This window comes from Periplaneta americana, chromosome 9 (genome assembly GCF_040183065.1).
Source record: "Periplaneta americana isolate PAMFEO1 chromosome 9, P.americana_PAMFEO1_priV1, whole genome shotgun sequence".
Classification (NCBI taxonomy): Eukaryota; Metazoa; Arthropoda; class Insecta; order Blattodea; family Blattidae; genus Periplaneta; species Periplaneta americana.
In genome coordinates this window covers 130466709-130481391 of record NC_091125.1, presented here as the reverse complement: position 1 = coordinate 130481391, position 14683 = coordinate 130466709, and the positions used below count along the sequence as shown (strand labels likewise).

Here is a 14683-nt window from a genome sequence, read left to right as displayed (position 1 = left end):
ACAGGACTCCATACTCCCTATCTGTCTTACACTGGCTACTCTGACTAAACTGTGATGCTAACTTACTACATCAATCGCAAAAACAAAAGTAAGAGCTGAAGAGAACGATAAGAGCTCTACACACACTCAGAGGCCTGTCCGGTTGGCATGAACAGTCCAAACCTGTGTGCAGGAAAACCGTAGCGTCTGTATGCGCTACGGTTCAACTGTACAGGCCGGAGGAGATAGCTCGCCTGATCGGATTGAATTCTGGTGCTGACAGAAGAAAGTAAAGAGATAGGTTTGGAAGTAAATCTCGGAAAGACAAAGTTTATGATTATGTCTCGTGACCAGAACATAGACGAAATAAAAATATAAATCGAAAATTTATCTTTTGAAGAGGTGGAAAAATTCAGATATCTTGGAGCAACAGTAACAAATATAAATGACATTCAGGAGGAAATTAAATGCAGCATCTTTGATGTAAAATTTTAACTTAAAATGTTACTGTATCAGAGGCCTACTCTTAACATGTTTAATCATATACCATAATATTACAACAATCTTTCATGTACATTTTAAACTCAAAATGTTACTGTTTCATAGATACCGCAATGTTTAAGCCCATATTACGATAATATTAATTGTTGTAAATTTTTAACTTAAAACACCGCTACAACTGTAACACAGTTACTGCCCTGAATGAAATGTTAATAGTAATATGCGTTACAAGAGTGGTATGTTGAAGTTTTCATGTTCGAGGAAAAGTTTGAAAAAGCGAAACGTAGTTGAGTGTATCGTACATTATTTTGTGCGAAGATCGTTTATTACATTTATTACATACCTGAATGAGGAATTTCTAATTAGTTGCAATGAAATCTCCATCTTGGTTTCTGTTCAATGACGGCAACTTTTAAAAACAAAAATACCTTCAACATTGTTGCTTGAAAATGTTTTCTGTGTTTACTATACTCCAGCAGGCCGTGATATACGTCTGTCTTTTTTTTTTTCCTCCAGTCTATAAATGCGAACTTAAAACAAACGGTAAGGTTATGTAATGATTTATTTTTCACTTTAATATTTTAACAATTATTTATATAACATATTGCAGTAATAACATCGGCAAGTTTGTTTATTTTTTCACGGCTTCCTTAATGTTACTTTCATCACGAATGCAGTAACTTTAGTGGAGTTGTAGAGTTTACTTAATTTTTGCAAATATTTAAAAACAATAATTAACAGTGAAATTTAGGTGAAATTGCAGTGGTAAGTTTCCAATTTATAATTATTACTATATTGAACGTCTCTAAAAATAATATATTAAAAGCCTAAAGCAGTAAAATCAATATGTCACTTAAACGGTAAGAAGAGGGAAATTGTTATGTGTGTTAGGTTGGGAATACTGAATGTGGAATTTTAGACTTTCTGCGGATTGGTTTTGTGCAGGGTGTCTATTGAAGGACACGTGACGTAGTGTATATTCCTTGCACGTTTATACTCATTCTTGTGGTTTTAGTAGTGTTCAGAGGAAAAAAAAAATGCTATCGGTATTGAGAAGAATAAAAAAAAAATAAATATTTGCGCAGAATTCTTTATTTTGTATCTTTGTTTTGACGTCAACACTGGAAAGGATGCCAATAAATAAATCTTAATGACAATAATAATCACTTTACTCTGTTTTACAACTCTATTGAATTATCCAATAAGAAGAAAGGAAAAATAAATTGAAAGTGGTCTGAATATTATAGCGGTTGGCTCGTGAACAATTGTAGTTAATCAGCAATTGCAGTAGCATTATAATTTATTAGAGATTAGAATCTTAGCCACTACTCTATGAAGTTAAGTGAGTACGGGATTTGTGCAATGAGTCAAATGACTTCATGAAAAGTAGTGGCGCTTGGTGCTGCCCGATGAAGAGAGACTATTCCCGCTTCAAGGACAACAAACACATACACAAAAGGATGATTTCAAGAGAAGGACTGTGTTGTGTATTACAAAAGAATAAACATAGTCTTTGCTGTTAACTTTTAACTTAAAATGTTACTATTTCATAGACACTACTCTTAATGAAATGTTTAAGCCTATATTTGATGTAAAATTTTAATGTAAAATATTACTGTTTCATAGGTACCGCCCTTAATGCAATGTTTAAGCACATATTACGTTAATATTTATTGTAAAATTTTAACTTAAAACACCGGTACAACTGTAACACAGGTACTGCCCTGAATGAAATGAAATGTTTAAGTCTATATTGCAATAATCTTTATTGTAAAAATTAACTTAAAATACCGGTACTATTATAACACAGGTACTGTCTTTTGTACAAGTGTACCTTTGAACAACATTTTTAAAGTGCTTGTCCTCAACTTTGTTGAATGTTGGCCTGCACCATCATTTCAGACAGATCTCTGTTAAATTCGTCCGCTGACACTGAATTACTAGTTGAAGGAAGATCGTCAGACTCACTTCTTTCTATCAATTTCAAATGGTTTATTTTTTAATTCACAGTGCTGCTATAAATACCATATATTAGAGCAGATTATGTCAGTCTTACATAAATTACACACAATTATGTCGCCACTTACACAGACATACTATAGCCTATTCCGAATACCTTTACTCACTTCTGGATTTTCGTACATTTGTTTTAGGCATCTTTAGTAATGCATACTACCATAAACATATAAACATTGCATACTGTACTTGTTTGGGAACCTGTTGTAGGGTGACTCTGTAGTGCGCGTTATTTGTTGTGATTATGGACAGAGTCTCTCTGAAGGGCACGTGCCGTATTGTATACCCCGTGCACACTTATACCGATTCAAATGTTGCAGGAATAAGAAATATATACAGTCATCTTTCTTTTAAAGATTATTAGTCTCAGTGGAGGGCCTGTGTTGTGATTAAAGTACTCTTAATCATGGGAAAACAAAGCACAGAACAAAATAGAGGCAAAAGTAAAGGAGAAAATAGGGGGAAATAGGGAATACAGAGGGAAAAGTGAGGGGAAAATAGGCGATAAATAGGAGGAGAAAGTTTAGGGAAAATAGAGTAGTAAACAGAATAGAAAATGGAGAGAATATTAGGGGTAACATAGACGGAAAATAGCGGACAAATTACAGGGAAAATACAGGGCAAAGTAGAATAGGAAAAATGTAAAAAAGGGTAGCTGAAAAATGTTGATTTAACCCTTTTTCAGCATAGCGGTTGTTCAGAAGAACCACCGTTTTCTTTCTTTCTAAATTTTATGGCACAAATATTCCACCAAGGAACCACCTCTTGAGTATACATAGAGGTGCCATCTATGTTTTGAAACTGTGTGCAGAGTTAAAATGTTGAAAATACTTGATCGAAGCTTTGTTATGATCCATGGTATGAAAAACATAAAAATTAATTTGTGCTGCAAAGGGTTAAAAGAATGGCTTTCAGTAGTGTTTGAGGCCTCTACTATAGTGAGATATAAATTTTGTCTATGAAATTTAAAGGCAAAATTTAACAACTTAATTCATCATTCAAAGTCAAACATAAAATTGAGGTTCTACCATTTAGTTTATCATGTCAAACTAAACTCTCGATTTCTTTCGACGATAAAGATATTTTTAATAAATATTAGTCTATGAATAGTACGATTTTCGGATACGAGGAAGCATAGGTCTCGACTTTAGGAAAACTCATTTAGGGACTAAATAACCAGATTGATTTCTACGTACTAATAATTTATAACACAGTAAAATATACAATTTTTATGTCCTTAGTCCCCCTTTAGCGACCAGTGGTCGGCCTTCCAGATAGGCGTATTTTCTCCTTTTAATAGCAAAAGAGCACAACTATTGTTTCAATCAAATTTAACTGTATAATATCAGTCAATCTTTCTGTGTTTGAAAGTGCTTGCAGCAATTCTGTATAGTGCAATTAATGCGTAATAAATAATCAATACTGAAAGTATCACAAGTACTAAAAGGAACAGTATCACGTCCAGCAATAGGTACTGGTACCAGTATAGTTCTGTAGATGCAGGACGCAGATGTGGCGCTCCCTTGTGTCTGATGACGTATTCTGTCCAGAACACTGCGCGGTCTAATGCAGAGTCTGCTTGATCTTTAAATAATGCCGACAGTTTTTTCATATTTTCCTTGTAACTGCACAAAAGAAACACACACTAGTATAAATAATTCTTCCTCAATTATGTTTGGTAACAGCGTTTTCAAATATAGGCTATGGTAGCTATGAACTTTCTTGGACTCTTGGTGAATTGGGTCGGCAGAATTAGGTTATTAATCTCTAATTGTTAGCCCTAACCTTAGTATTATTATATCAGACTGGCCATTCCTATATTTTGTTGCAGGAATTTAGACTGACCTACTGTACGCACTGAAAAATACCGATTCGGCTATTACAGCGTGCTGGCTATATGTCAACAACTGCTAACCTGGATGCAGTATGACGACACGGAATAATTAGTTAACATACATAAGTGTACCTATCACTAAACATAAATACGAAAGTTATAGAATAAATTTAGATGTAAAAAAAGGAATAACTGGTTTAAAATATTTATGGTAGTAAATTGTGAAAGGAGCAGATAAATAAGGTTTAAAGTCTAAGGGCATAGACATCTTAGCGCGGGCTTCCGGTGGATGATCAGCGAACTAACATTTTTCGTATTCATAAACCAGTGGTATAGATAAGATATGATATGAATCCTGTACAAGTAACCAGTCGATAGCCGGGGCTAGTTTAGCACGCTCGTAGTGCAGGCTAGCGAAATGTCTATGAATAGCACCCTTAAGGGTTATTACGATTGGTTTAAACATGCACTAAAACCAGACGTAAGTGCAAGTTTGAACCAATAAATTATCGAGATTTTCGATAAATTAATTAGTTTAGGAAACTGTATATTTATTATGTATAACTACTTTTGTATATAGATCATTTTTTTAAATTATTAAGTTTTGTACTTTTGTGAACTAATATCAATAAATCTCTCACTATATGCATGCATTCCCATGTTATGAAATGGCAAAATAAAATGTGAACAACCACCAGAGCCTCTGCCGTAGAAAAGACATTTTTTTGGTAACGACCGCTAGATGGAAGTACAGTTGCTCCATACAATTTCATAAGGGTCATAACGTGACTTCTTTTACAGTCGCTAGATGGCAGCATAGTGAAATTGATAAAAGTGGTTGTCTTGAAAGTCCATTAGGCTGATCAATATGTTATATGTGATCAGGGTTTTTAGGTTGTAAAACTTAAAATATATGCAATCGTTTTAAATTCAACCCCTCGATTTTTCAAACATTTAGATGTGATTTGATGTTTAGGGTAGTATAAGTTTATTTCTCGAAAAAATTATAGCCTATTGAACCAGCTGCGTTTGCTATAGTCGCAACGCTGTTATTCCCGGCGTGACTCCTCCTCTTTGCTTACGTCTTAGGAAGTGAAGGCTCTATAAAGTCTAGGTACTGTACAGGACTGGTAACTGTGTCCGCGGTCTTGTTGGTGAGGAAAAGGTTTTCTGTGGGAAGCGAAGAGGGAGGGGGGAGTTGAGCTTATTGGTAAACGTACTATTATACGTGCAAGAAACATTTCCTCTTACCTTGTCTTCGCCTAGGCTTGCAGTGTGTTGCAGACGGAGTCGCGTTTCACTCGGATTCTTCAGAAGATGAACTGCCATTTTCACTATCGCTGCCCCCGGCTTCACTATCACTATCAGTGTTCAAGTTGATTGATATTTGGTCAATTACATCTGGAACTACTCCGTCCTTTTCCCAGTATTCTGCTTCTAAATTGGCGACGTGGTGGCAGAAACCTGCCCAATCTTGTCGTGTTACCTCCTGTATTGCGTTCTTCGTAGTTTCGCGCAGCTTTGTTAAAGACAAATCTCCTGTAACATTCGTGTCCCTTACAATTCTCTTGATTTTCGACCATGCGAGTTCGATGGCATTTAGATCACACATATATGGAGGAAGACGTATCACAACATGTCCACTACCTGACAACATGTTATCTATTCTATACGTCTTCTCCTTTGGTTTCAGTGGAAGAATCAGTTTATAAAGTTCGTTCTTACGCATTGTCTCATTGCACTTGACTCCTTTCTTTCTCAGCCACTCTATCATGTCCCCTTTGAGGGCATAGGGTGATGGCGCTTTATCAACCTGAATACAATGGTATGGTGCATTGTCTAAAACGACAACAGAATTTGGCTGAAGATTTGGCATAAGTTGATTAACTACCCACTTTTGAAAATTGCCGCTATTCATTTGCCCATGGTAGTCTCCTGTTGTAGAGCCAGCTTTGTATATTAGTTCTGCACCGGCAAGAAAACCACTTGCGCCCCCGGCATGTAGTATTATCAGTCTGTTCTCCGAATTCATATTGTCCTGAACTCCCATTACGTCATCACTTTGCCAACATCTTCGGTGAGTTAGATTGCTGTCGACCCACGTCTCGTCTACGTACACAATTTCACGTCCTTCTTCTCGATACTTCTTCATTTTACGCAGATAGTTTGCCCTCCAATCTATAATATCCGGTCTTTCTACCAAGATTTTTCGTTTTGACTGGCATTTCCTCCATCTAAACCCCATGCTTTTCACGACTCTGTTTAGTGATTTTCTGCCCCAAGGAAAATTGATTTTTTCTTTAATTACCGTCAAAAGTTTAGGTATTGTCGGCACTCTCTTTTCTTGAATATAAAAGTCTTGTATTGTATTTCTTATAACACACTTGTCGAAGTCGTCTACATGCAGTATATTACGAGATATTATTCGTCTCTTCTTTCCTGGCGATTTCAGAAGTCTATCCGGACTGTTTTCTTTTCTTATCTTATGTTCCTTCCTAATCTTCTTTATTGTACTATACCCTACTCCAGTGTATTCGGCCGCTCTTTCAGTTGATTTATTTAAGGGAATCCTCAAATGTTTTCGCACTCTTTCCTCATCGCACTTCTCTATGATGTTAGCTATTATTTCTCTTGCTTCACTATGAATAGTTGTGTTTGCCTTTCTATTAGCCATACTAAACGAAAGTGTTTAAGACTATCGTTCTTGCTAATATCACTGCTCTATAATCTCGCACTATTATTCCTATACTATAGCTATACACATCCTATACTATTTTATCACTACACTACACTATACTAATCCTATACTAGATATACGCACTACACTGAATTACACAGATTTACTGTAATTACTGTATAAGGAAGTTCTGAATTGAACAATGTAAAGAATACTGTAAACTCAAGTTGACTGCACTCTCGCAATATATATTCAGAACTGGTAGTTGTCTGTCAATGTCATAGAAAGGCCACCCCCATCCCGAACCTTTAGTACCTACCCTCTTCCCCGCGGTTGCGGCAGACCCCTCTCACACGGACACAGTTACTAGTCCTCCACAGTTAGGTAGTATCGTTCGCCATTTTTGTTCTTTCGTTGTCGAGCTACCGTAAACTGGGGTAAAGAGGATCACATGTGGTAAAGTGGATCATATGTGTATTGCCTAGATAAGGCAGCGCCACATGGATCACACATGAAAAGAAAACCTTTCTTCTATAAGTGCCACTAAAAATAGTTTTCTTTGCATGTGTGAACCATGTGGTGCTGACTTATCTAACAATACACATATGATCCACTTTACCACATGTGATCCTCTTTACCCCAGTTTACGGTACCAGACGAGGAATCTATTTGCCACACCGTTAAACATTATCATGTCATAGCTCCTATGATAATAAATCAAACGCACTGTAATTCAGCAAATAATTGTGCGGCAAATAACGTCCTCGTGTGCTTTCTGCGAACGCCAACGAAAGAGCCAAAATGGCAGGCGATTGTATTAAGTATTTATCGAGCCTTAAGAAATGAATATCGTCTTCCTCAGCGAATAACAAGACGCACACGTTTAAATGTAACCGAACTGCAACGTGATTGGCTGCCGGAAATTAGAGCAGCTTATTGGTTGCAATATTGAAATTGAGGCGAGTGATTGGAGCGGCGACATAAGAAATTGAAAATAATAATGCAATTAAATTTCAAAGACCTGCCGAATGTTACGCACGAAGCCGCTCAAAGACCTGACGAATGTTAACCATGAGAGCGCGGCGATAAAAGTTATGTAATACTTTGAAATAAATTATTTCTGCATTGTTAGTTCATGAAAGCATGGAATTCTACCTCACTCACCCATCAAACATACTTCGAATAATGAAGCCACTACCAACCAGCCAATTAAACAACCCATCAAGCAATCAGTCGAGCAATCCATTAGGAGGCATTCCAGCAGTAGAAAAATCAATTAGCCACTAACAACGGACAGTCATCCATGACGTAACTAGGCTGGATTTCAGTTACAGAGGCTTCCATGCAATGTTAAAGATCTATGTCTTGCCTTGGTTGATTCATACCCAAGAAAAATTCAACATAACAGAATGATCTTGAGATTGAAATCCGGTCCGATTTGAGTATGTGATTGAATTAATACTCAGCTCCATTTCTTTGGAAGCGAAATTGAAGTTAATAGCAACACAAACTAACTTACCTCTGATTGCTAAGGATTTCCTTCATCGCTGACAGGACAGCCTCCTTCGTGAGTGACTTGTAATCGAGTTGCACTGCGACGCCTTTGTCCAACATTAACCTCATATTTGCATATTGATCAGTGACAAGTGGCAACACTATTAATGGCACCGCCCGATATATAGCTTCCATCATGCTCAGTCTTCCACCATGAGTTATGAACAACCTGATGTTTGGGTGGGCTGTAATAGAGTAAAACGTTTTGCATTATTCTGAACTATTTAAAATTTCCAAAGTCACATTTAAATAATAGGCTTATAGTGCATACATTTCATATTTTCACGCTCACGTACGGGACCAGAGTCGGCAGTAAGTAGCTGCGCGCGCTGCCATTCAAGGACAAGCATAGTCGGTGATAAGACTGAAGTCTGTTATTGTGTGCAGTAATGAGTTGAGTTTCAGAGCACTACATCTGTCATTGTTTGCAGTATTGAATTTCATCTGTCTGTATCTGTTATTTGAGTTGGGATTTAATACAGAATATAGAATATTCATTTACTGTAAATTAAAAAAAAAAAAAAAGGAATAATTTGATCAGTGTCGTAGAGAATTTAAAGGATATTTTCCACTTGAGAGGATTACAGCTCATGGAAAAATGATTAAATTCAAAACTAGGGATCAGTATTGGACAAAAAAGGCGAAGGCGTCACGTTTTAATACAGGGAAGGTTGGATGATATCGGTGCTTGATTATACAGGGTGTATCTATTTATGTGTCCATAAATGTGGGAGCGTATTCCTGACACCGAAACATAACAAAACGTTCACATGAACATAGGTCCGCAAACCCTTCTTTAGGGAGTTATGAAAGGAATTTCCTGTAGTGATGCCTGATTATGTAATTCACCTCAAACTTGCATTTTTTTTTTTTTCACTTTCTTCATTACAGTTGGTAATGACATTTGTTTTGTTTTGTCTGATTACCTTTTGTTCTGTTTTGTGTTATTCACAGTAACATTCATCACATCACAAGATGTATTCAGTGAGAGAAATGACGGATATGCATTACATTCATGGCCTAGCAGATGGGAATACGGTAGCAAATTTGATCAAATCCGTAACACCCCAGGACTTTTGCACAGAGAACAGCAAAGCATGGATCGCAGGCTCAGAGTATGCATCGAAGCAGGAGGAGGTCACTTTGAGCAATTTTTGTAAATGTGTGTTGTTAAATGTATCACATGTACCTCTACACTAATAATAAATCTGTAGCCGAAATTTTTCTGGTAATTTTCGATTTTCCAAAAATAATTGGTCCTAACATATATAATTAACCACCCTGAAACCGAAAATCGCTTTTTTTTTAATTTTTGTTTGTTTGTCTGTCTGTCTGTCTGGATGTTTGTTACCTTTTCACGCGATAATGGCTGAACCGATTTATATGAAAATTGGAATATAAATTAAGTTCTCTGTAACTTAGATTTTAGGCTGTAAGACATTCAAAATACGTTATTTAAAAGGGGGGTTATAAGGGGGCCTGAATTAAATAAATCGAAATATCTCGCTTATTATTGATTTTTGTGAAATATGTTACATAACAAAAGTTTCTTTAAAAATGATTTCCGATAAGTGTTATTCCATGCAAAATTTTGATAGGATTGATATTTAATGAGATAAATGAGTTTTAAAATTAAAATACAATGCCATCTAAGGCGGTGTAATGAAATGAAAACAATTAATGACTACGTCTATAAGCGGCCTTGGACAACAACAATCGAAAGCTATTAAACATAGCCTACAGAAATGTTTCTGTGTTTGTATGAAGTAATATCGAAAGCTAAATTAACCGATTTGTATAATTAATTATTATTTCACCATTGGAAAGTGTAGTTTCTCTATATGGACATAATGCTATAATGTTATTACAGTAACTTTTGAGTGCTCTCTGGACCAAAATGACCGCATTTTAATTATTTAAATACAATTTAAATTAAGTAACATATGGTATTAAACGATTTATCCTTCTATCAAACACGAATGTTCCCTGGACCAAACGTCCTATTTTAATTATGTAATTACTTTATATTTATTTCTAACAGGTGCAGCGGAGCGCACGGATACGGCTAGTTACCAGTAAACCCATAACTCCCTAACGAAGGGTTTGCGGACCTATGTTCATATGAACTTTTTGTTACGGTTTGGTATCAGGAATACGCCCCCACATTTATGGACACATATATAGATACAACCTGTATTAATTGTCATTAAAATGTCTTACTCATTAAACCATTTAATAATCTAATTTCACCCAACAGTGTTTAAAATAAATACGAAGCTGATACAATTGTAATTAAATTTGTTGGTTGGCTATATGATTTTATTGATGAATTTATCTCATTTTATGCACTGTAAATATTTTCGTGAATTGTCGGAACAGCAAATGGGAGTCAGTCGTACATAATGCTACAACATTATTGAAATATTTCATCCATACAGAGGTGCACAGCTTAGAGCCCGAGGACTTGCACAGGAGAATAAATTTTGTCATATGGGGAACACTTTCAACACCTTAAGCATATTTCCAGTACTTTCACAACTCTGTATTTCTCTAGTTTTTCTGTCAGTATGTCTTGTCTTTATTTTACCTTTATTTTTTCTGCAACTACTGCCAAGTGAAAACCCATTTGTAGTTAATAAATAGACATCGGAAGTATAGGAAAATGCCTATTTTATTTGAATGTTCATATTTAAAGGCTTTTAATAAAAGTGCATTAATCATGAGAAATGAAGCATTCTGATGAAGTCTGAACTTGCCTTTTTTTTACCTTTTTTTGCCGTTTATGCCTTTTTTTTTACTCTAATATGAACTTTTTTTGCCCTTTTTTTGCTTTTATATGTACCTTTTTGCTTTTTTCTTTATATGACTACTCACTCAACAATACTGCATTTATTTTTGCGTTCGAAACTAAGGAAATTGCAGTTCTTATAGTAGCCATAGATATGGGACACCCTGTTGCAATGCAGTATTGTTGTTTCGCTTGTCCTTACCCAGCACTGACCTACCCCATTAATTCCTGGCTTAGTTGCCTCATGAGTGATGCCTTATTGGTGTCACTTGTGAGGTCCAAACCTGTCTTCGTACAGTTAACTACACAACAACAAACATCAGTTATTAGTCGAATACATGAAGCGTTGGATTTCCACGCTGATAACCCGGTTTCGAATCCCGGTGAGTCCAATTATAATTTTTGGTGGACAAAGACGGTGCTTGCTGGTAGGACTTCGCGGCTCTACGAACGTCTCATTATTGTTACATTAATCATCAACACACTGATTTCGTCCAATAAACGTGACAGAAGTTTGTGCGTTAATCTTGAAAAGTTGCTTGTTGTTTATTATAACTCAAATTATGGACGTGAAGTTGTAGATAAATAAGTACAAGTGAAACCAGTCCATAGAACAGAGAAACTACTTTTCCAGTTACTTTGTTAAGTTACTTATGATCTTATGGATGCTTATTTTATGAATTATGGAGTGATTCAAAATAATTTCAATGCCCCCCCCCCTGTTTTTAGAGCCTTTTTAGGCGCCTAAAATACCATTTTAGTGCCTTAAGTTCCGATGTCTTTTAATAAATATCCACTCATTCATTCATTCATTCATTCATTCATTCATTCATTAATTCATTCATTCGTTCGTTCGTTCGTTCGTTAGTTAGTTTCTTTCATTCGTTCGTCCATCCAAAATAAGAAATTGAGTGACAATGTTAAGATTCCCAGGGTGTATGTGCCAGACCTAACGCGTTACAAATATATTTAATGGAATGTGTTCCACTGTATTTATTTTTTATTTTATTTTATTTTTTTATTATTTTTTGTATTGTGTAATCATGTAAATCGTGTTTATTTATCACTTAACGCCAATATGTATCCCACTGTGTTATTTTTTTATTATTAATCTATTTTTTGTGTACATTTTATTCAATTGTCGGTTTCTGGTTTAATTATGTAAATCCTACTTAATTGTAATCGAATACTAATTTGTATACTCATGTGTTTATTTTTATTTCTACCGTGTACATTTTTTATTGAATTATCGGCTTCTGTTTTTATGTGATTCGTATTTGATTCTAACAACATTAATATGTATTCCACTATGTTTATTTTTATTTTATGAGGTAAATTTTTATGTAACTACTTCTTTTGATCTCATTATGTACCTAAATTGTATCAGTATGTAATTACTAAATTCTGCTCCTGTTTTATGTTCAACTATTTAAGCAAGTTTTAATCCTAGTTGAGTGTAAGAGAAGGCCTTACGGCCTTAACTCTGTCAGGTTAAATAAAGCCATTATTATTATTATTATTATTATTATTATTATTATTATTATTATATGACAACAGACTTACTTTCGATGAAGCTCTCACCTTATCTACGTTTAGAAAGAATTACGCTTTATAAAAATAATATATAAATCTAATCTTATTGTCGAAATGCCTGAATGAATTATTAGATGGCATTTGGATTTTGAATTCTATCGCAAAATAGTAACTTACTAGTCCAGATCACATATAGATTGCTCATCCCTACTTTAAAATCGGTAGCACTTTGAAGAGAACAACTGCCAGAATCGTCACTCGTCCGCCGTAAACGGACACGAGATGGCAGTACAGTCGCTAATGCAATTCAAATGGGAGTTATGACATGACTCCTTATGTAACAACTAGATGGCAGCATAGTAAACATGACGAAAGTTGTTACCTTTAAAGTCTATAAGGCCGAGCAATCTGGGTATGTATGATCTAGGTTACTAGGTAGTAATTTTCATACCTAATATACCATTTTGTGGAAACCAGTCACGTAAAATAACATTTGGCGGCACTGGAAATTCTGCAAGATCCTTAGTTGCACATTTCAAAAGGATTCGCTGAGGTAACGACGCAAATGCCTCGAGAAATGCCGTTGCTTTCTTTTCCTCAAATCCTGCGAAGTGCATGTTCGTTCCCAAGCTGAAGAATATGAAACCGTCTTCTGCTTCGTCCATGATATTTTTCAGATCCTGAAACAATCATGTATCGTAAATTGTAACTTACTTTTTAAATATTCGTGGTATGAACAGGAAGAAATGTGGCGGTGCGAAACATCATTTCGAAATTTTCACACAAATAAAAGTTTCTTATTTATCTGCCATGCCCGACTCTATGGCGATTGTACCGAACAATCGGAAGAGATTTTAGATAAGTTGGTTCGTGATGGCGAGGAACGATCGAGTCAGCAGAATGAAATATGGACGGAATTAAAGCAAACATCGGAGACTAGACAGCTGATGGACGAACGTGACGATCGAGCAGGACCCAGTCAGGAATCTGCTGAGCCAAGTGGAAGTGTAGACCAGCGTTGTCAGACACAGCCTAAACGGAGCGGAGCGCTCCACTATAGCTCGTTGCGTGCTCCGGTGCTTCCACAGACATAAGCAAGTTCACGCTCCGACTGGACGTCTCTAGCACCACAACCGGTTTCGGAGCTTACAACTCTGACACTACTGATATAGACCGAGTAGGAAATCGCAGTAACATATGGTCTAGCCTACGTGAGTCAGCGAGAAGAAGAAGACAAGAAGCGGAAACTGGTGTGCTTTACGGGAGATCAAGAGAAGGTGCGGTTAGTGTTCAGAGAAGACGTTAGGATGCGAAAAGTATGATGGGTGAAGAGATAGTGATTTCGTCACCACAAGGTAGTATTTTATCGTTGACAGGTACATTTAAGGGCCAAAAAAGTTACAATCTTAGAAGTTGGTGCATGAGCGGTAAAAAATAAATAAAAGATCTGAATTAAATTACAACAGGAAGTTTGGTGATTTAATGTCGTAAATCGTGTTTTAGTGTGATGAAAATGTGTTTAGGGGATCATAGATATAGAGATCAGTTAGGAAGTTAAAAAAAAAGTTGGGAAATTAAAAAGTGGCTAGTTAATAAATATAGTTATCGATTGAAGGTTATTGCAAAGGAGTAAATCTTCGATAGTGATGTAGTGAAGTTATGATAGATGATCTTAGTAATATTATTTATAATTTTCTATGGTTGTTTCTGAGTGTTGATTGTGGTTAAGAAATGAATGATCAGACTAAAGTGAACTAGATAGGCCTACTCATTTCCTCATTTCAAGATTTTATAAGATTAT

General features: G+C 35.8%; 1 protein-coding gene across 1 annotated transcript in view; it reads right to left on the bottom strand.

Moving 5' to 3' along the window:
- Nucleotides 1-1586: 1586 nt before the first annotated feature.
- Nucleotides 1587-14683, bottom strand: part of LOC138706517 (UDP-glucosyltransferase 2-like) — a 35108-nt gene continuing 22011 nt past the window's right edge. The window contains exons 4-6 of the mRNA XM_069835889.1: nucleotides 13334-13562; nucleotides 8527-8746; nucleotides 1587-4121 (exon numbers count right to left, since the gene is read on the bottom strand). Of these exons, the coding sequence (XP_069691990.1) occupies nucleotides 3842-4121; nucleotides 8527-8746; nucleotides 13334-13562 (729 nt within the window). The 3' untranslated portion in view covers nucleotides 1587-3841. The remainder of the gene's footprint in view (nucleotides 4122-8526; nucleotides 8747-13333; nucleotides 13563-14683) is intronic.